This window comes from Dendrobates tinctorius, unplaced genomic scaffold (assembly GCF_039654945.1).
Source record: "Dendrobates tinctorius isolate UK_male_01 unplaced genomic scaffold, ASM3965494v1 ptg000126l, whole genome shotgun sequence".
Classification (NCBI taxonomy): Eukaryota; Metazoa; Chordata; class Amphibia; order Anura; family Dendrobatidae; genus Dendrobates; species Dendrobates tinctorius.
In genome coordinates this window covers 11,793,904-11,816,473 of record NW_027361794.1, presented here as the reverse complement: position 1 = coordinate 11,816,473, position 22,570 = coordinate 11,793,904, and the positions used below count along the sequence as shown (strand labels likewise).

The window sequence follows — 22,570 nt, the reverse complement described above, 5'->3', positions numbered from 1 at the left end:
TAAAACACGGCAGAGGCAGTGTGATGGCTTGGGCATGCATGGCTTCCAGTGGTACTGGGTCACTAGTGTTTATTGATGATGTGACACAGGACAGAAGCAGCCGAATGAATTCTGAGGTATTCAGAGCCATACTGTGTACTCAGATCAGCCAAATGCAGCCAAACTGATTGGTCGTCGTTTCGTACTACAGATGGACAATGACCCAAAACATAAGCCAAAGCAACCCAGGAGTTTATTAAAGCAAAGAAGTGGAATATTCTTGAATGGCCAAGTCAGTCACCTAATCTCAACCCAATTGAGCATGCATTTTACTTGTTAAAGACGAAACTTCAGACAGAAATGCCCACAAACAAACAGCAACTGAAAACCACTGCAGTGAAGGCCTGGCAGAGCATCAAAAATGAGGAAACACAGCATCTGGTGATGTCCATGAGTTCAAGATTTCAGGCAGTCATTGCCAACAAAGGGTTTTCAACCAAGTACTAGAAAGGAACATTTTATTTACAATTATTTAATCTGTCCAATTACTTTTGGTCCCTTTAAAAACAGGGTGGCACATGTTAAGGAGCTGAAACTCCTAAACCCTTCATCCAATTTTAATGTGGATACCCTCAAATGAAAGCTGAAAGTCTGAACTTCAGCTGCATCTGAATTGTTTTGTTTAAAATTCATTGTGGTAATGTCTAGAACCAAAAGTAGAAAAATGTTGTCTCTGTCCAAATATATGTGGACCTAACTGTAATTTACAATTATTAAATAATTTTTTGTACAATGCCTATATTTATCTGCCATATCTGTGCATCATGAATTGTGGTATGTGTTAAAGAGGCCCACTGAGACTCTTTCACCCGGGGCACTTGAAAACCTGGGGCAGACCCTGATGCTGCTCCTCTGACAATTGTTGCATTTCTTCAGCTGTGTTTCTTAAGTCTGCAACCCATCCTAACACTATGAAAAGACTTGTTGCAGTTTTTAATATTTGACGAGGACCATTTTTAACCCCTTCCTGACATGCGCCGTACTAGTACTGCTCTGCAAGAACTGCGTTCCCGCAAACCGCAGTACTGGTACGGTGGAACGGTCACACAGCCTCACGCTGAGTGCCTCGGCGATCGCGTGCCAGTGTCAGCTTTATGTGACAGCTGATACCCCGCAGCAATGCCCACGATTGGTGCTAGCACCGATCATGGGCATTTAACCCCTCTGATGCCGCTGTCAGTACTGACAGCGGCATAGAAAAGAATCAATCAGGGAGAGGGCTCCCTGCGCTCTCCCACCGGAACAACCCAATGCGATCGCATTGTTCAGGTGGTCTCCATGGAGACACCCCGGCTCCAAGATGGCCGTTGGGTCCTTCCAGGTCCTGCAGGGAGGTGGCTTGCGAGTGCCTGCTGAGAACAGGCGCCGGCAAGCCACCTTCACTGCCTGTCAGATTGCTGATCTGACACTGTGCTATGCAAAGTGTCAGATCAGCGTTCTGACATGATATAGTGATGTCCCAATGTTGTTATAAAGTAAAAAAAATTAGAATGAGTAAAAATATTTTTTTTTTAAAAATCCTCAAAAAATAAAAAATGTATTTTTCCAGTAAATCCATTTATTTATGTAAATAAAAAAAACAATAAAAGTTCACATATTTGGTATCGCCGTGTCTGTAACGAACCACTCTATAAAACTGTCCCACTAGTTAACCCCTTCAGTGAACACCGTATAAAAATAAATAAAAAATTAGGCAAAAAACAATGCTTTATCATCACACCGCCGAACAAAAAGTGCAATAAAACGTGATAAAAAAGATGGATGTAAATAAAAATGGTACAGCTGAAAATATTATCTTGCCCCGCAAAAACAAGACCTCACATTACTCTGTGGGCCAAAATATGGAAAAATTATAGCTCTCAAAATGTGGTGATGCAAAAAGTATTTCTTGCAATAAAAAGCGTCTTTTAGTGTGCGACAGCTGCCAAACATAAAAACCCACTATAAATAGTAAATCAAACCCCCCTTTATCACCCCCTTAGTTAGGGAAAAATAATAAAATAAAAAAATGTATTTATATCCATTTTCACGTTAGGGTTGGGGCTAAAGTTAGGGTTGGGGATTATGGATAGAGTTGGAATTAGAGATAGGGTTGGAATTAGTTTTAGGGTTGGGATTAGTGTTAGGGGTGTGTTAGGGTTAGGTTTGTGGTTAGGGTTATTGTTAGGATTGGGACTAGGGTTAGGGGTGTGTTGGGGTTAGGGTTGGAGTTAGAATTGGGGGGATTCCACTGTTTAGACACATGAGGGGCTCTCCAAATGCAACATGGCGTCCGATCTCAATCTGCCATGTGCCCAAACAGTGGTTTACCCCCACATATGGAGTATCAGCGTACTCAGAACAAATTGCACAACAAGTTTTAGGGTTCAATTTCTCCTGTTACCCTTAGTAAAATAAAGCAAATTGGATCTGAAGTACATTTTTTGTGAAAAAAAATTAAATGTTCATTTTTTTTAAAACATTCCAAAAATTCCTGTGAAGCACCTGAAGGGTTAACAAACTTCTTGAATGTGCTTTTGAGTACCTTGAGGGGTGCAGTTTTTGGAATGATGTCACTTTTGGGCATTTTCTGTCATATTGTTCCCTCAAAGTCACTTAAAGTGTGAGGTGGTCCCTAAAAATATGGTTTTGCAAATTTTGTTGTAAAAATGAGAAATCTCTAGTCAAGTTTTAACCCTTATCACTTTCTAACAAAAAATTATTTTTCCAAAACTGTGCTTATGTAAAGCAGACATGTGGGAAATATTATTTATTAACTATTTTGTGTGATATGACGTTCTATTTTAAGGGCATAAAAACTTAAAATTTGAAAATTGCGAAATTTTCAAAATTTTCTCCAAATTTCCATTTTTTTCACAAATAAACGAAGACATATCGAAGACATTTTACACACAAGAAAACAGTCTCAAAATCACCAAGATCCGTTGAAGCGTTTCAGAGTTATGACCTCATAAAGTGACAGTGGTCGAAGTTGTAAAAATCAGCATTTTCAGTTGACAGGTGGTTGCGCTTATGAGTTGTAATTCCACCAGCGGCACTAAATACCCCCTATGACAAAACGCTAGCAGCAGGACAGGCCAGGACCTCCAAGGCATAGAGTCAGTTCATGCCACATGTTCAGCTTGGATACCCAATAATTAAAAGCCACAGCGGAATCACAGAGGACGTTGGTACAGTCAGCAAGGTACTCCCTCAGCATCAGGGCCAGTGCGATGAGAGGGTCTGAGAAAATTCTCCCAGAACTTTGCCAGTGTTCCCCTGCCTCTGCTGGATTGGAGTGGTGTCTCTCTTGCCTGTACTCCTTGGTTTTCCATCGAACTGTGACCTCTGATGCCAGTGTTTTCAGATGGGAATTTTTTCAAGTTTCAAAGTTTTGGAGAATGGTACATATGTCTGACATCCATGTCCACTCCTGAGTCTTATGTGTGGATTCTGAACAAAATACCAATGGCCTTATTGATGCTGGTAGTCAACAACTGCCATCTTTCGCTCACAAATCCTTTCCAACATATGCAGTGTAGAGATCCAATGCGTGAGGACGTCACACAACAGTCGGTGAGCCGGAAGCTGCAAACGATGCTAAAGCACGGCAAGGGCGGCGGAAGCTGTATCTGACTTTATAAAATAGACACACAGGCGGCGTACTTTGACAAGCAGATCTGGCAGCTCTGGGTACATTTTGAGAAACTGTTGAACAACGAGGTTAAGCACATAGGGCAGGCATGGTACGTGTGTGAGCTTGCCTCGCCTCAAAGCCGCCACCAGGCTCCGGCCATTGTTACACATGACCATGCCTGGCTGTAGGTTCAGCGCTGTCAGCCACAGATCTGCCTGTTCTTTCAGAGCTGTCCAGAACTCTTCAGCATTGTGCAGTTTGTCACCTATGCATATTAACTTCAGTACAGCCTGTTGCTTGGCTGAGGCAGTGCTGCAGTGGTTCGAGCTTGTGACTGATGTGGTCATTTCGAGAGATGGAGGTTGAAGAGAAGGAGGAGCTGGAGGTGTAGGAGCTGTAGACTGGGGGGGCAACCCTGATTGACGTAGGGTCCACAATCCTCGGCGTCGGGAGGACGTGTTCCATCCCAAGAAAAATAGTAAACAGCTTACAGCACATCAATATTGAGATGGCTGCTCCAGTGCAATGACCCAATTGGAAGTGGAACATTTCAGCTTGAAGAAGGAACAGCATTCAGTCCAGGTGATGAACAAAAAACAAACAAATTTTATTCTGCCATGATGCATCATGGCAGAATAAAACTTGTTTGATTTTTTCATCACCTGTACTGGATGCTGTTCCTTCTTCATGCTGAAGTGTTCCATCCCAAGGTCCGACTGGGTCCCGGCTTCCATTATGTTAACCCAGTGTGCCGTCAGCGAGATGTACCGTCCCTGCCCAGAAGCACTTGACCATGTGTCCGTGGTTAGGTGGACTTTCCCAGTAACTGCTTTGTGAGGGCACGTCTAATGTTGTGGGACACGTGCGTGAGTAATGCAGGGACGGCACATCAGGAGAAATAGTGGGGGCTGGGGACCGAGTACCGAGGGACTTCCGCCGCCATCAAGTTGAGGAAGGCTTCTATCTTCACGAGCCTAAAAGGCAATATTTAGAGCATAAGCAGCTGCAAAATGTATGAATTTAATAGTGTGGCCTGTGTGGCTTTGGCTGCGTATTTGTGCTTGCGTTCCAAGGACTGGAGTATGGACAACTGAACGCTGCGCTGGGACAAGGACATGGACATGCTTGATGATGGTCCTAATTGAGTGTGTGCACCGACAAGTGCAGAGCAGGAGCAATCTTCGCATGCACCATGGACAGGGGATTGGCTTTCACGCACAACAGCGGAAGAAGCAGTGGTGTCACCTGCAGACACTTTGTGGACCTTGGGGTTCGGCTCACAAAGTCGGGTGCTTTGCTGCCATGTGCCTGGTCATGCTGGTGGTGGTCAGGCTGGTAGTTTTGCTACCCCTGCTGAGCAGACATGGCAGGTGGTGCAAATGACCTTTTGTGGTTATCAGCAGAGTCTTTAAAAAACAACCAGACTCGGGAAGACCTAAAATTTAGACTGGCAACTTCTGTCTTGTTGGTGTTACGGGGAACGGTTGCCCGTCTTCTGTTTTCTGCCACCACAATGCTTCTTCCTGCTTGTTGTGGTGCTATACCCCATCCCCATGTGCGCTGCTGTTTTCACTCTGCATGTCCTGCCAGCTTGGGTCAGTTGCTATATCATCTACCATCTCATCTTCCACTTCCACTTCCTGGTCCTCCTCCTGACTTTCTGGCAATTGTGTCTCATCATCGTCCACCTCTTGTGACACTTTGCCACCATCGCATTTGTGTGACTGTGGCTGCTCAAATATTTGGGAATCGCTACATGCGATCTCTTCTTGCCCGGCTTCAAGTTGATCGGGCGAGAGGCCAGAATCCATAAACGGAAAAGTGAACAGCTCTTCAAAGTGTCCAAGTGTGAGATCAGTTGTCTCTGGGCACTCGTCATGGTGGGAGGAAGGAGGATCAGAATGAGGAATATGCGGTCAAGACTCATGGCTACTCAGACTTGATCGTGTGGAAGACAGTGTGATGGTGGTGGCAAAGTGCCTGGAAACATCTGCTATCCTACCAACAACCTTTTGATACTGCTCTGGGTTCAATAGTGGTGTGCTGCTGCAGTCCCCTAGTAATTGTTACAGGAAAGTCGTGTGAGAAGATGTGGGTGTTTGTTGTGGCACAATTTCATCTTGCCCACGGCCTCGGCCTCTAGATGCACCATCACCATCATGTCCAGTACCCCGTCACTTGCCACGCACCTTGCCCATTTTAAATGGAGGACAATATTTTGCACGGTCACTACAAATTGCTTAGTTTAAAATAGCTGGCCTGTAGGTAACTTTTTTAGCAAACTGGTGTCAATAATTTGTAAAAGACAGTCCAACAAAATTTTACAGTAGCCCAGAAATGGCAGAATTTTCTCCGCACTCAGATGTGATCACTGTCACGGCCAAACCCCTGTTTCAAACAGCTGGCCTGTAGGTAACTATTTTTTTTTCAGCAAACTGGTGTAAATAATTTGTATAAGACACTCCAACAAAATTTTACAATAGCCCAGAAATGACAGAATTTTCTGCGCACTCATATGTGATTGCTGTGACGGCCAAACCCCTGTTTAAAATAGCTGGATTTTCACGCTGTAATATGGAAAGGATCTGGCTGTATTCTGCACTGCCAACAAGCAAATGGAGCAACAAAACTGTGTGCTCTGGATTGCTTTTGCAGAAAATAATTAGGATTAAGATGCAAAAAAAAAATAATCCAGGCTACTGATACCTGGGGCTATGTATATATGGTAAATATCTGTAATAGACTCTCTGATGTGTCAGGGCAAAGGGCACGATTACATTACTACAGCAAATCATCTGCTGAGCAGCGCAGAGAGTCAGAAGACACCGATGAGACAGGAGCAGTGGCCAGTGGGGAGCAAGGAGAGGTAATTATTTAATTATTTTTTTATGTATGGAGCATTATATGAAGCCCATTATTCTGTATGGAGCATCATATGAGATCCATTATTCTGCATGGAGCAATATATGGGGTTCATTATACTGTAGGCTTAATATACGGAGCTCATTTTACTGAATGGAGCAATATATGGGGTCCATTATACTGTATGGAGCACTATGTGGTGCCCATAATACTGTATGGAGCACTATGTGGTGCCCATAATACTATATGGATTCACTGGTTTCTGAGCTATTGTATACAGTTAGGTCCATATATATTTGGACAGAGACAACATTTGGATGAAACAATTTAGATGCAGTTGAAATTCAGACTTTCAGCTTTCATTTGAGGGTATCCACATTAAAATTGGATGAAGGGTTTAGGAGTTTCAGCTCCTTAACATGTGCCACCCTGTTTTTAAAGGGACCAAAAGTAATTGGACAAGTGACTCCAAGGCTATTTCATGGACAGGTGTGGGCAATCCCTTCGTTATGTCATTCTCAATTAAGCAGATAAAAGGCCTGGAGTTGATTTGAGGTGTGGTGCTTGCATTTGAAAGGTTTTGCTGTGAAGGAAACATGCGGTCAAAGGAGCTCTCCATGCAGGTGAAACAAACCATCCTTAAGCTTCAAAAACAGAAAAAACCCATCCGAGAATTTGATACAACATTAGGAGTTGCAAAATCTACAGTTTGGTACATCCTGAGAAAGAAAGAAAGCACTGGTGAACTCATCAATGCAAAAAGACCTGGGCGCACACGGAAGACAACAGTGGTGGATGATAGCAGAATAATCTCCATGGTGAAGAGAAACCCCTTCACAACAGCCAACCAAGTGAACAACACTCTCCAGGAGGTAGGCGTATCAATATCCAAATCTACCATAAAGAGAAGTAAATACAGAGGGTTCAGTGCACGGTGCAAACCACTCATAAGCATCACGAATCAAAAGGCTATACTGAACTTTGCTAAAAACATCTAAAAAAGCCAGCACAGTTCTGGAAGAACATTCTTTGGACAGATGAAACCAAGATCAACCTCTACCAGAATGATGGAAAGAGAAAAGTATGGCAAAAGTGTGGTACAGCTCATGATCCAAAGCATACCACATCATCTGTAAAACACGGCAGAGGCAGTGTGATGGCTTGGGCATGCATGGCTTCCAGTGGTACTGGGTCACTAGTGTTTATTGATGATGTGACACAGGACAGAAGCAGCCGAATGAATTCTGAGGTATTCAGAGCCATACTGTGTACTCAGATCCAGCCAAATGCAGCCAAACTGATTGGTCGTCGTTTCGTACTACAGATGGACAATGACCCAAAACATAAGCCAAAGCAACCCAGGAGTTTATTAAAGCAAAGAAGTGGAATATTCTTGAATGGCCAAGTCAGTCACCTGATCTCAACCCAATTGAGCATGCATTTCACTTGTTAAAGACGAAACTTCAGACAGAAATGCCCACAAACAAACAGCAACTGAAAACCACTGCAGTGAAGGCCTGGCAGAGCATCAAAAAGGAGGAAACACAGCATCTGGTGATGTCCATGAGTTCAAGATTTCAGGCAGTCATTGCCAACAAAGGGTTTTCAACCAAGTACTAGAAAGGAACATTTTATTTACAATTATTTAATCTGTCCAATTACTTTTGGTCCCTTTAAAAACAGGGTGGCACATGTTAAGGAGCTGAAACTCCTAAACCCTTCATCCAATTTTAATGTGGATACCCTCAAATGAAAGCTGAAAGTCTGAACTTCAGCTGCATCTGAATTGTTTTGTTTAAAATTCATTGTGGTAATGTCTAGAACCAAAAGTAGAAAAATGTTGTCTCTGTCCAAATATATGTTGACCTAACTGTAATTTACAATTATTAAATAATTTTTTGTACGATGCCTATATTTATCTGCCATATCTGTGCATCATGAATTGTGGTATGTGTTAAAGAGGCCCACTGAGACTCTTTCACCCGGGGCACTTGAAAACCTGGGGCAGACCCTGATGCTGCTCCTCTGACAATTGTTGCATTTCTTCAGCTGTGTTTCTTAAGTCTGCAACCCATCCTAACACTATGAAAAGACTTGTTGCAGTTTTTAATATTTGACGAGGACCATTTTTAACCCCTTCCTGACATGCGCCGTACTAGTACTGCTCTGCGAGAACTGCGTTCCCGCAAACCGCAGTACTGGTACGGTGGAACGGTCACGCAGCCTCACGCTGAGTGCCTCGGCGATCGCGTGCCAGTGTCAGCTTTATGTGACAGCTGATACCCCGCAGCAATGCCCACGATTGGTGCTAGCACCGATCATGGGCATTTAACCCCTCTGATGCCGCTGTCAGTACTGACAGCGGCATAGAAAAGAATCAATCAGGGAGAGGGCTCCCTGCGCTCTCCCACCGGAACAACCCAATGCGATCGCATTGTTCAGGTGGTCTCCATGGAGACACCCCGGCTCCAGGATGGCCGTTGGGTCCTTCCAGGTCCTGCAGGGAGGTGGCTTGCGAGTGCCTGCTGAGAACAGGCGCCGGCAAGCCACCTTCACTGCCTGTCAAATTGCTGATCTGACACTGTGCTATGCAAAGTGTCAGATCAGCATTCTGACATGATATAGTGATGTCCCAACATTGTTATAAAGTAAAAAAAATTAGAATGAGTAAAAATATATTTTTTTTAAAAATCCTCAAAAAATAAAAAATGTATTTTTCCAGTAAATCCATTTATTTATGTAAATAAAAAAACAATAAAAGTACACATATTTGGTATCGCCGTGTCTGTAACGAACCACTCTATAAAACTGTCCCACTAGTTAACCCCTTCAGTGAACACCGTATAAAAATAAATAAAAAATTAGGCAAAAAACAATGCTTTATCATCACACCGCCGAACAAAAAGTGCAATAAAACGTGATAAAAAAGATGGATGTAAATAAAAATGGTACAGCTGAAAATATTATCTTGCCCCGCAAAACAAGACCTTACATTACTCTGTGGGCCAAAATATGGAAAAATTATAGCTCTCAAAATGTGGTGATGCAAAAAGTATTTCTTGCAATAAAAAGCGTCTTTTAGTGTGCGACAGCTGCCAAACATAAAAACCCACTATAAATAGTAAATCAAACCCCCCTTTATCACCCCCTTAGTTAGGGAAAAATAATAAAATAAAAAAATGTATTTATATCCATTTTCACGTTAGGGTTGGGGCTAAAGTTAGGGTTGGGGATTATGGATAGAGTTGGAATTAGAGATAGGGTTGGAATTAGTTTTAGGGTTGGGATTAGTGTTAGGGGTGTGTTAGGGTTAGGTTTGTGGTTAGGGTTATTGTTAGGATTGGGACTAGGGTTAGGGGTGTGTTGGGGTTAGGGTTGGAGTTAGAATTGGGGGGATTCCACTGTTTAGACACATGAGGGGCTCTCCAAATGCAACATGGCGTCCGATCTCAATCTGCCATGTGCCCAAACAGTGGTTTACCCCCACATATGGAGTATCAGCGTACTCAGAACAAATTGCACAACAAGTTTTAGGGTTCAATTTCTCCTGTTACCCTTAGTAAAATAAAGCAAATTGGATCTGAAGTACATTTTTTGTGAAAAAAAATTAAATGTTCATTTTTTTTAAAACATTCCAAAAATTCCTGTGAAGCACCTGAAGGGTTAACAAACTTCTTGAAAGTGCTTTTGAGTACCTTGAGGGGTGCAGTTTTTGGAATGATGTCACTTTTGGGCATTTTCTGTCATATTGTTCCCTCAAAGTCACTTCAAGTGTGAGGTGGTCCCTAAAAAATATGGTTTTGCAAATTTTGTTGTAAAAATGAGAAATCTCTAGTCAACTTTTAACCCTTATCACTTTCTAACAAAAAATTATTTTTCCAAAATTGTGCTTATGTAAAGCAGACATGTGGGAAATATTATTTATTTACTATTTTGTGTGATATGACGTTCTATTTTAAGGGCATAAAAACTTAAAATTTGAAAATTGCGAAATTTTCAAAATTTTCTCCAAATTTCCATTTTTTTCACAAATAAACGAAGACATATCGAAGACATTTTACCACTATCATAAAGTACAATATGCCACAAGAAAACAGTCTCAGAATCACCAAGATCCGTTGAAGCGTTTCAGAGTTATGACCTCATAAAGTGACAGTGGTCGAAGTTGTAAAAATTAGCCTGGTCATTAAGGTGAAAATGGGCTTCTTCTCAAAGGGGTTAATCTTTGTTTATAAGATATACAGTGGGCTCGGAAAGTATTCAAACCCCTTTAAATTTTTCACTCTTTGTTTCATTGCAGCCATTTGGTAAATGCAAAAAAAATTCTTTTTTTTTCTCATTAATGTACACTCTGCACCCCATCTTTACTGAAAAAAACCTGAAATGTAGAAATTTTTGCAAATTTATTTAAAAAGAAAAACTGAAATATCACATGGTCATAAATATTCAGACCCTTTGCTCAGCAGAGAGCAATTGCAACCAGTAGTCCTGTCCCTGCAGATGAAAACCACCCCCATAGCATGATGCTGCCATCACTATGTTTCACTGATGGGATTATTGTTTACACAGGAGCAGTGCCTGGTTTTCTCCACACATACCACTTAGAATTATCACCAAAAAGTTCTATCTTCGTCTCATCAGAGACTCTATGCTGGCTTTCATATGTCTAGTACTGAGGAGAGGCTTCCGTTGGGCCACTCTGTCATAAAGGCCCGACTGGTGGAGGGCTGCAGTGATAGTTGACTTTATGGAACTTTCTCCCATCTCCCTACTGCATCTGTGGAGCTCAGCCACAGTGATCTTTGATTCATTGCAGCCATTTGGTAAATTAAAAAAAGTTTATTTTTACACCCCATCTTGACTGAAAAAAAAATCAGAAATGTAGAAATTTTTGCAGATTTATTAAAAAAGACTGAAATATCACATGGTCATAAGTATTCAGACCCTTTACTGAAACACTTATATTTAAGTCACATGCTGTCCATTTCCTTGTGATCCTCCTTGAGATGGTTCTACTCCTTCATTGGAGTCCAGCTGTGTTTATTTATACTTATATGATTTGATGTGTAAAGGCACACACCTGTCTATATAAAACCCCACAGCTCACAGTGCATGTAAAACCAAATGAGAATCATGAGGTCAAAGGACCTGGCCAAGGAGCTCAGAGACATAATTGTGGCAAGGTACACATCTGGTCAAGGTTACAAAAGAATTTCTGCAGTATTCAAGGTTCCTAAGAGCACAGTGGCCTCCATAATCCTTAAATGGAAGAAATTTGGGACCACCAGAAGTCTTACTAGACCTGGCCATCCAGCCAAACTGAGAAATCTTGGAAGAAGAGCCTTGGTGAGAGAGGTAAAGAAAACCCCTGAGCTCCAGAGATGCAGTAGGGAGATGGGAGAAAGTTCCACAAAGTCAACTATCACTGCAGCCCTCCTCCGGTCGGGCCTTTTAGCAGAGTGACCCGACAGAAGCCTCTCCTCAGTGCAAAACATATGAAAGTCTGCATAGAGTTCGCTAAAAAACACATGAAAGACTCCCAGACTATGAGAAATAAGATTCTTTGGTCTGATGAGACGCAGATAGAAATTTTTGGGGATCATTGTAAGCGGTATGTGTGGAGAAAACCAGGCACTGCTCATCACCTGCCCAATACAATCCCAACAGTGAATCATGATGTTGGCAGCATCATGCTATGGGGGTGTTTTTCAGCTGCAGGGACAGTACAACTGGTTGCCATTGAATGAAACATGAATGCGGCCAAGTACATAGATATCTTGGATGAAAATCTCTTCTAGCTCTGGCAAAAATTGAAAGACCACTGAAAAATTTTCAGTTTGTCTGTTTTTTCTCTTTCTAGATCTGTTTTTGAGTAAAATGTAAATTGCTCTTTTATTCTATAAACTATTGACCACATGTCTTCGAATTTCCAAGCACTAAATTTTGTATTTATTTTCAGAAAATGAGAAATAGTCAAAATAACAAAAAAATGCATTGCCTGCAGACCTCAAATAATGCTAAGAAAACAAGTTCATAACCATTTAGAAACAACAATACTAATGTTTTAACTCAGGAAGAGTTCACAAATCAATATTTTGTGTAATAACCATGATTTTTAATCACAGCTTTCATGCATCTTGGCATGCTTTCCACCAGTCTTTTGGGTGACCTTATGCCACTCCTGGTAAAAAAAAAATTTAAGCAGCTCTTCTTTGGTTGATGGTTTGTGACTATCCATCTTCCTCTTGATTACATTCCAGAGGTTTTCAATGTGGTTCAGGTCTGGGGATTGGGCTGGCCATGACAGGGATGTGATGTGGTGATCCTTCATCCACACATTGATTGACCTATGTGTGTGGCATGGCGCATTGTCCTGCTGGATAAACCAGTCCTCAGAGTTGGGGAATATTGGATGAGCAAATGGAATCAAATGTTTTTTCAGGATAACCTGCATGTGGCTTGATTCATACGTCCTTCGCAAAGATTAACCTGCCCAATTCCAGCCTTGCTGAAGCATCCCCAGATCATCACTGATCCTCCACCAAATTTCACAGTAGGTGCAAGACACTTTGGCTTGTATGCCTCTCCAGGTCTCCGTCTAATCCTTAGACAACCAGGTGATGGGCAAAACTGAAAATTAGACTCATCAGAGAAGATTACCTTACTCCAGTCCTCTATGGACCAATCCTCATGGACTTTGGCAAACTTCAGCCTGGCTCTCCTTTGCTTCTCATTGATGAAAGGCTTTTTTATAGCTTTACATGACTTGAGCCCTGCCTTTAGGAGCCTGTTACCAACTGTTCTTGCCATGCACTTCACCCCACCTGCCATTTGCTATTCCTTTTGTAGGTCACTTGATGTCATCCTGTGGTTGCTGAGTGACATTCGAATAAGATGACAGTCATCCCGGTCAGTGGAGAGTCATTTTTGCCCTCTGCCGGTCTGTAGCTTTGTTGTCCCATTGTCTGCTGCTTGACCTTGTTGTAATGGACTGCCGTCTTAGAAATTTTAAGGATGGAGGCAACATGACGCTCACTGTATCCCTCTGCTAGTAAAGCCAGAATTGAGCCCTTCTTTTCCTCACTCAAGACTTTTAACCTCCTTTGGCATGGTTAAAAGTTATTTTTTCATTCCTATTACTTTTGAGATATTACTGGTACTTGTTTTGCCATCCAGCTTGGCCTATTGCAAGAGGATTGTGAACACCACAGCAGGGTTTTTTATACTTTCCTTCGTTAAATAAGATTTAGTTCAGGTGATCACCTATTGAGAAGCACATTAAGTAGAATGAGGTGTACTCTGGTTGGAATTCAAATGACACTTGAATGGAATGGTTGTCAGACATGTAGAAATGCTGATTTTTATAAAACTGTGCAGTGGTCTCTTAATTTTTGCAAGATCTATATATATATTTATTTTTATTTTCTTTTTGAGGTTGAGGGGCCCAATTCCAGCTATTGCTGTGGGATCTGTGATTTCTATCTACACCGCTGTGTATAGGATAATAGAGTATAATAAAGTTGTTATGGACGTGACTTTAGCATTATGCAGTGACTCTGTCTTCTCAAGAGTGATGGATATTTCTTCTTGCTAAAAGAAAGATATATTTTGTCACATTAAACCTTTTCCTTATCACCACTGATCAGTGCGATCATACAACATACAAGCCTCTGATGGCTCCGGTGATGCACTGTACTACTGTAGTGCCGTGTATCATCACTGCCTGTCAGTGTAATACTAACGGCCCCATACACATGAGATAAGTGTTGGCTGAACAGTCATTTGGCAGACGGCTATCTCTCCCGACTCCCCCAGACACACAAATATTCCAGCTTTCCTGTGGTCTGTATGTGAGTGTCGCCTCCAGACTCCTCTAGTGGAGGATTATCTACAGGAAGAACAAACGGATTATCCTCTGAAAATCAGGATGCCAGATCCTTCTCTGCCCTGACATCATCTGTTGAGAGGCCCCTAAATACATTATATAGTCGCCCAAACCCCCCAAAATCAGTGTAACTTTAGTTTAATATGTACAAGGCGTTAAAAGGTAACTTATTGGACGCTACCTCTGGCCTGGCCTAATGGACCTTCATACATTGCAGCCCAGACACCATTATTAGGCATGTAAGTATCGTAGTAACTAGGCCGCCCCATACTGTCGAATACTTGGGGGCTGAGAGCAAACTCTGTCACACCTTCTTAGATGCCATGTTTGCTTTTCACAGCAAGTGGTTAAACTGCTAGGGTTTTTGTTGCAGCCGCTCCTATGTCGTCCTGCGGTGTACATCTATGTTCTGGGGCCCAAAAGAGTTAGTTTGTAAAAGAAAAAAGTTTCACTTGTTAAAAAATAATAAAATGTGCCTTCTGCTCTTTTATGTTTTTTTTCTTTTTACAAGAACTGTTTGTGCCAATTTTCTTTTGAAACATTTTCATATTTACTTTTTTCAGATTTTTTTCTTGTAATCTAGGAAAGTCTAAGGCCAGAAATAAACCCCATAAAACACTGTACATGGAGAGTTTGGGATCAGATCATTTCTGTCCACGGTGTTTGTGCAAAAAAAATTTTTTATAAAAGCCTCAAACTTCTGTGTGTGACTCAGACCTGAGATCTAACGTGATAGAAGATTACAGTGCGGGGAAGACGGGAAATATTCATATAGACGGCCGGTGGGGATGGAGTCAGTGACGGACTCTGGCCAAATATGTTTCTAGAGCCGTAGTAGAAGATGAAGATGTCGTCCTCACCATGAAGTAGTTATTTCTCCTGTCCCGTGTAATGAATATCTCCTGCAGTATTGCTAATGCCGATTCCAGTGTCGGTAATGAGACGAGAATTAGCGTTATGGGAGATGAGTCTATGAGGAACGTATTCAGCTGCCGACTCCGAGGGAGAAACTGCTTGTTGTCTGTGGCCTAAATATATAGGTTTTATTAGTAGATGTAAAGAAGGAAACTAAATACTGTAAAATAATCTCCTCATATGTTTCCCTTATTATCTCCAGTAATTGTATTATTACACAGGATTTTTATGATGTTACATCGGCTCATCTTCTCATTCAGGTCTCTACAATATCGGATCCTCTCAGTGCCGATCTTCTATATAAGAGAATTTTCCTGATTTACCCATCAAGGATGGATATGGACAGAGACAAGATGGCGAAGAGGATATTACACCTCACCCTAGAGATCCTCTTCCGGCTTACTGGAGAGGTGAGAGATTCTGATGACGTCACATTACATCATTCTTATCTATGGGAATAACAGATGGACAGAACTGGAGAGGTGAGGACTCTGGGAATGTCTGTAGTGAGATTTATTAATGTTTCTCTCCATAACCAGGATTACACAGTAGTGAAGAAGACCTCTAGTGAGAGCTGTCAGGACCCTGTGTCTGATGGATGGGGAAGACCCCTGAGCCCAATCATGGTGCCTCCACCTCACTCCCTGATACATGAGGACATCAATGACCAGAAGATTCTGGAACTCATCTACAAGATGATTGAGCTGCTGACTGGAGAGGTGACACTGCTGGGAATGCTGGGACATTATACAGTAACACTATGAAGGGATTGGGGGATGACGGTATCATTGTATGTGTCAGGTTCCTATAAGGTGTCAGGATGTCGCTGTCTATTTCTCCATGGAGGAGTGGGAGTATTTAGAAGGACACAGAGATCTGTACAAGGACGTCATGATGGAGGTTCCCCAGCCCCTCACATCATCAGGTAATAGACAGGACTAAATACACACGGCCTATAATTATTTGTATGTAAAGAATGAATTCAGTCCCTGTATGTGTTTCCTCCAGATCTATCCAGTAAGAGGACAACACCAGAGAGATGTCCCCATCCTCTTCTTCCACAGGACTGTAAACAAGAAGATCCCATTATTCCCCAGGATCATCAGGTAGATGGAGAGAAGGTGTCATGAGATCTCCCCTATGATGTGTAGACGGCTGTGAAGATCTTGTGCTCAGTCTTGTTTTATCCGCCAGTATTATATGCTTTATACTTGTGTAATGAGAACGGTGGAGATGGCAGGATTAGAGCTGATCATAGATGTGACTTCTCCATCTGTCTGTGACTTTTACTATATTTGTTTTAGGGTGAAGATCTGACCCATATTGAAACTACAGAGACATATGTGAGGGGTGATGAGCAATGTAAAGAGGAGATTTCTATATGGGATGATGAGTGGTGTAAAGTGGAGATTCCTACATATGACTACCCAGGTGAGTACTAACTATTAAATACAGAGAAGTCACAGATTCTTCTCAGTCACCGGCTGTGGCTGCTTTATCGGTCATGTTGTCTGGCCGTATCACAATCGTGTGATCACCATTTTGCCTCTAGACCACAACATTTTCCTCCACCCAAAACTGTTCCAATTACTTTGGGCATTGAAAGCCCTTTTCTATAGACCTTACAACCTGGAGGATTCACCTCCCCCCTGGGATTAGAAGACGCTGACTGTTACCTGCCCAGATCTGTAAATTACAAAGTAAAATTACTGCGTACTTAGAATGTGCTGACAAGTTAGAAAATCACTTGAAGAAAACTATTATGATGGGCCTGTAATAGAAAGCGGAGGATAATGATGCTGTTGGCTTCCTAGATCCCAGAAAACTTATTTGTACTCATATGTTCTCTACAAGACCAGATCCAGTAAATCTGGGCAAACTTCACTTTTATGATCGACAACATTAAATGTCCAGTGAGGTCAAGTGTGTATTTCTGTACAATAACAGAGTTTCCATTTATCCTAGATTCACTTCACGTCGTAAATTACATTGATTTGATTCTAAGGAATACAGATTACTGCACAATCTCTCCTGACTACTCTTTTGGTCAGGAATCTTAGTAGCACCAGAAATGAGTACAACTCCGGTTTAATTTTGATGTTCTCCTTCCAAACATACATTGTTGTTGTTGGGGGTGTAACATGTTTTTTTTATTTTATGTCTTTTTTTTACAGGTTCATTCTGTATAATAGTTTGATTGTGGTGGAATTGCCCTGCCTCACTTATGTGAGTGTGTAACTCCCTGGTAGTCTTTAAACAAAGGACTCCATTACCTCTTCCAAATGCCCAAGATCTAAATTTAAGGCACCTCACCTCTGCACTATTATAAAAAGCTCTCTTTAAATGTCCAAAATTTCTTCTTGAAACTCATATGATATAAAATATTGGCCCTTACGATTGTTTAGATTGCCAAGAGCCACCGAGCCCCATACTCTAATTACCCCCAAAAATGTTTCACCACCAGTTACTCATTTTTATTTTTTTTTACTGATGAAGACTGTTGAGTTTCATCACTTCAGTAAATGTGTTATTGTCTATACTCACAGTTTTTGACTACAGTAGTTAATGGCCAAAATACTCTGATTTAACCTCTTCCCACAGCCAGTTTTGTCATCTTAATCAGGGCCTATTTTTCAAATATGACATGTCTCTTTATGTGATGATAACCTTGGGATTCTTCACAAAGGATAAAAGGAAACAAATGGACCTCAAAAATTATTTTACAACTTCTCATGAATCTGACAATACCCTATATATGGTTGTACACTTCTGTCTGGGCACATGGCAGGGTTAAGAAGGGAAGGAGCGCCATTTAGTTATTAAAATTCAGACCTTGCTGGAATAGTTTGCAGACACAATGTATTATGGTAACTGTTCATGGTCACCTGGCAGCTCAACAGATAGCGGGAACAGGTTTAGGCTGGTTTCACATTAGCGTTTTTTAGTGCAGCGCATTGTGCGCGTCCATGCGCATGCGCCCCTATGTTTATCATGTAAATCGGTAAAAAAAACGCATGCGCACGCTAGCGCACGGAATGCGCAAAAATAACACATTGCAGTCTATGGGAAAGCAGGCGTGCACATGGACATGCGCACGCCTGCGTTTGAAATCGCATGCGTTTTAAGAGTTAACATGGCTACAAACTGGTTAAAACGCATGTGCCTAAAAAACGCAATCACATGCAAAACGCATGATGCATTTTTTTGCATGCGTTTCTAATGCGCATGAAGCGCAGCGCTAAAAAACGCTAATGTGAAACTAGCCTTAGCACTATCTACTCCTTTCTCCAGATCCCTGGGATTGTCTTTCTCATCACCTTTTTAAACCCTCTACATGGATCTGGATTTACACAGGGACTCCTAGGCTTGGGCCATGGTGTTACCCACTGTTCTGTGGAGTGAAATGGCAAGAAGAATAGTGAGGTACCTGGGTGAGAAACAGGGGGGCAGAGAAAATGCAAAATCAGAAGACACAAGAGGAATCAGTAAACGGGACAAGATCACAACAGGAAACAAATACACAAGCCGGGAACTGAGCAGAGAGGACTTATCCAGAGGAAAACAAGGTTGTACCTGGCAGCTTCCGGCAATATGCTTTGAGCCTTAGTGGGCTGTGGTTCTTTCAATTTGGCTGAAGCAGGGAGCAGATTACTGCAGCTGGACAGCACAAACATCCATAAAGCCAGACTGGATGACACTACTGGTTCTAGGCACCCTAATCTTAGGGCTGGACTGAGCCTGCACCACACAGATCATCTGGTTTTGACATCTTTTCCATTACCAGTGCCACCTGCAGAATAAATAAGGCGGTGCCTGGTGACAGAAGCAGACATCACAGGGGCAGTTCCCAAAGGAGTTGGGACACGCCATTTGCAGAAGCCCTAATATGACAAAATGGCCTAAAACCAGAGTAGTAGAAATCCCTACAACGTGACACCATTTTGGAAATTATAACCCTTAATAAATTAATCTTTAGAAGTTGTGAATATTTTGGCTCCACGAGAATTTTCGGGAAATTAGTAAGCAGTGGATATTGCAGAGTGAAAATTGTACATTTGCCATCTTATTACCCAGCACCCAGTGCCCAGATTGTTCTCCAGGAAACACACACACACACACCGTAAATTTGCAGTAAGCAGGTTCTTCTCATTATAGTAATGCCAATTACATGGATGCTATATGTGGCTTGGACACACTGCAAGGCTCAGAAGCGAGGAGGAGATTTGACTTTGGGAGGGGCGGATATTGCTTTATTGGTTTTTGGAAGCTATGTTGCTTTTAAAGAATCTTTGAGCCACTAATAATGTGGAAAACACTGTTTTTCCACTGACAGATAATGAAACTGAGTGGGGACTTGTTTTTTGTGAAATGAGTAGAAGTTTTTATTGGTATTATTTGATTTTTCGATGGCTTTTTATTGCATATTTGGCAGAATGAACAAACAGTTGAACACCATGCTTTACTGTTTCATCCCATGAGGGTTTTCTCTTCATCTGTGAACTGTCTTTGTCTTAATGACTAGTTCAATATTTTCACATAACTTGACATTTTTTGGACAGTTTAAGTAAAAATGTTCAAAAATTCAAGACTATTTTATTAAAAAATAATTGGTTTTATTTTTGGCAGATGACTGTACTAGGAAATCAGAGGAGCAGCTGACATCTTCAATTTTTAAATCAAATGATCTTGAGAACCCACCGGATACAATTGAAGTGAATGCCATTACTCCAAATATGCCATCATCCCTTCACAGCAAAGATCTGTTAACTGATCCTTTGACGCAGGTCCTGTCTTCTGATTCATTACCGACAACTAAGGAAAATCAAAGTCACAAAATAAGCCTTAAAAAACGAACTGCTTCTAAAACAAAAAAGCCATTTTCAGGTTCAGAATATGGAAATGGTTTTCCCATTGAAAAGTATTTTCTTAAACATCAAAAAATTCACACAACAGAGAAAAGATTTTCTTGTTCCCAGTGTGGGAAATGTTTTAGCCAGAAATCAGATCTTCTTAGACACCAGAAAACTCACACAGGGGAAAAGCCATTTTCATGCTCAGAATGTGGGAAATGTTTTATAGCTAAATCAATTCTTGTTAAACATCAGAGAACTCACACAGGGGAGAAGCCTTTTTCATGTTCAGAATGTGGGAAATGCTTTACTAAGAAATGGAATCTTGTTGTGCACCAAAGAATTCACACAGGGGAGAAGCCTTTTTCATGTTCAGAATGTGGGAAATGTTTTAACCATAAATCAGATTTTGTTAAGCACCAGAAAACCCACACAGGGGAGAAGCCATTTTCATGTTCAGAATGTGGGAAATGTTTTGTAGATAAATCAAGTCTTGTTAAACATCAGAGAACTCACACAGGGGAGAAGCCTTTTTCCTGTTCAGAATGTGGGAAATCCTTTACCCAGAAATGGAACCTTGTTCTGCACCAAAGAATTCATACAGGGGAGAAGCCTTTTTCATGTTCAGATTGTGGGAAATGTTTTAACCATAAATCAGATTTTGTTAAGCACTAGATAACCCACACAGAGGAGAAGGCCGGGATCACACTTGCGATTTAAACGGCCGAGTCTCGCATGGTAATACACGGCGCTGCCGCCGGGACTCAGGAGCGGGGCGTGCAGCTCCATGTATTGCTATGCGGCCGCACGCCATGCGAGACTCGGCCGTTCAAATCGCAAGTGTGATCCCGGCCGAAGCCTTTTTCCTGTTCAGAATGTGGAAAATGTTTAGCCATAAATCAGATTTTGTTAAGCGCAACAGAACTCACACAGGGGAGAGGCCTTTTTCCTGTTCAGAATGTGGAAAACATTTTTGTGAATATATCATCATTTCTTAGTCACCAGAGCAGTCACACAGGGAAGAAGCCTTTTCCATGTTTTAAATGTGGGAAATGTTTAACACCGAAATCAACTCTTAATAAACATCAGAGAATTCTCATTGCGTAGAAGAATTTTTCATGTTCAGAATGTTGGGAATGTTTTGTCAGAAAAATTATATCTTCTTGAGGGGTTGTCCATTACTAGGACAACCCCTGGTCATTCTTCATATTTTTGACCTCGTTAAATGAAAAAATATTCATACTCTCCTCTTTGCTGGTGCCGTTCCAGTGGTGTTGCAAGTCGCTTTCCTGTGGCTCACATGAGGTTGTTACATCACATGAGCCATCCGCCCAATTAAGGCCAATCTCACTTTCCCCGCCTTTGGATGTACAGTGACGAGCAAAAGGGTAACAAAGTTTTGACCTTTTGATTTTCAGGCTCCATATTTTACCATCTACTACTGCTTTGAATTGCTTCAGTTTATAGACAATCCTCTTGGCTATCCCATACATAAATTTGACTTGCAACTATTTAGGATTTGATTAGTTATACAGATTCTTGTCCGGTCACTGTTTTGCTCCTTGTGGTGGAAAAATCTTTTTCTTTCTGTATTCTACAAAACACAACCTGTTCTATCATTCCCTAATAGCTCAGTGTGTTAATAGGTTGATTCCCAAGCGAAAGGTCACTAGTTCAAATTGAAGAGCAGCCACAAAGTAGATTTCCCAAGAAAAGAGAAACGGCATCATCCAGGTCATCAATAGCGGTCAAGAAAATTGCCAGACTGCATCACATAAGTGCCATGACAGTTGGAAGAATACAAAATTATGTCTGTCAATCCATTAAAAAGCGAAGACATGAACGTCCAGGAAAAATATTCAACTATACTCAACAAGTCTTCTCATCGAAAGGTCTATCAATTATGGTGCGACAAACATGGCAGTAGAGGTGGTTTGTATGTTTCGTAATACTGAGATCACAGACTGCCATGCAAGCACCATGCGACACACGTTACACAAGTCTGGAATGGTGGCTCAAAAAAAAGGTGAAAAAGCCTCAACTTCAAAATAGTCATAAGAAGCATCAGCTCGTTTGGAAAAAAGTACCAAAAGTGGACAATAGAAAATTGAAAACGGGAGATTTGGAGCGATGAGCTGAAAGGCACTAGACTAGGCTCTGATGGATGCAAATGGGTATGGAAGAAACAAGGGAAAAAGGGGCCAACAGATCAAGAAATAGAAGGAACTGTCAAGTTTGGTGGAGGAAGCCTTGTAATATGGGGTGGTTTTACAACCAAAGGCATTGGCTACCTGAACAGGATCGATGGGATTTTCAATGCTGAGCTATATGTGAGTATCCTACAAGATGAGTTACTTCGTACACTCGAGTACTATGTGTATGAAAAGGACAACAGTGTTCCAG

At 41.6% G+C, this 22,570-nt stretch overlaps 2 protein-coding genes across 9 annotated transcripts in view; one reads left to right on the top strand and one right to left on the bottom strand.

The window, feature by feature from the left end:
• Positions 1–21,266, top strand: part of LOC141047318 (uncharacterized) — a 71,129-nt gene extending 49,863 nt beyond the window's left edge. The window contains exons 2-7 of the mRNA XM_073542380.1: positions 15,578–15,727; positions 15,857–16,036; positions 16,119–16,242; positions 16,326–16,423; positions 16,622–16,748; positions 19,944–21,266. Coding sequence (XP_073398481.1) covers positions 15,578–15,727; positions 15,857–16,036; positions 16,119–16,242; positions 16,326–16,423; positions 16,622–16,748; positions 19,944–20,842 — 1,578 coding nt within the window. The 3' untranslated portion in view covers positions 20,843–21,266. The remainder of the gene's footprint in view (positions 1–15,577; positions 15,728–15,856; positions 16,037–16,118; positions 16,243–16,325; positions 16,424–16,621; positions 16,749–19,943) is intronic.
• The window catches only part of LOC141047275 (uncharacterized), an 841,567-nt gene that overhangs the window by 493,146 nt on the left and 325,851 nt on the right, over positions 1–22,570 (bottom strand). The window lies entirely within an intron of this gene.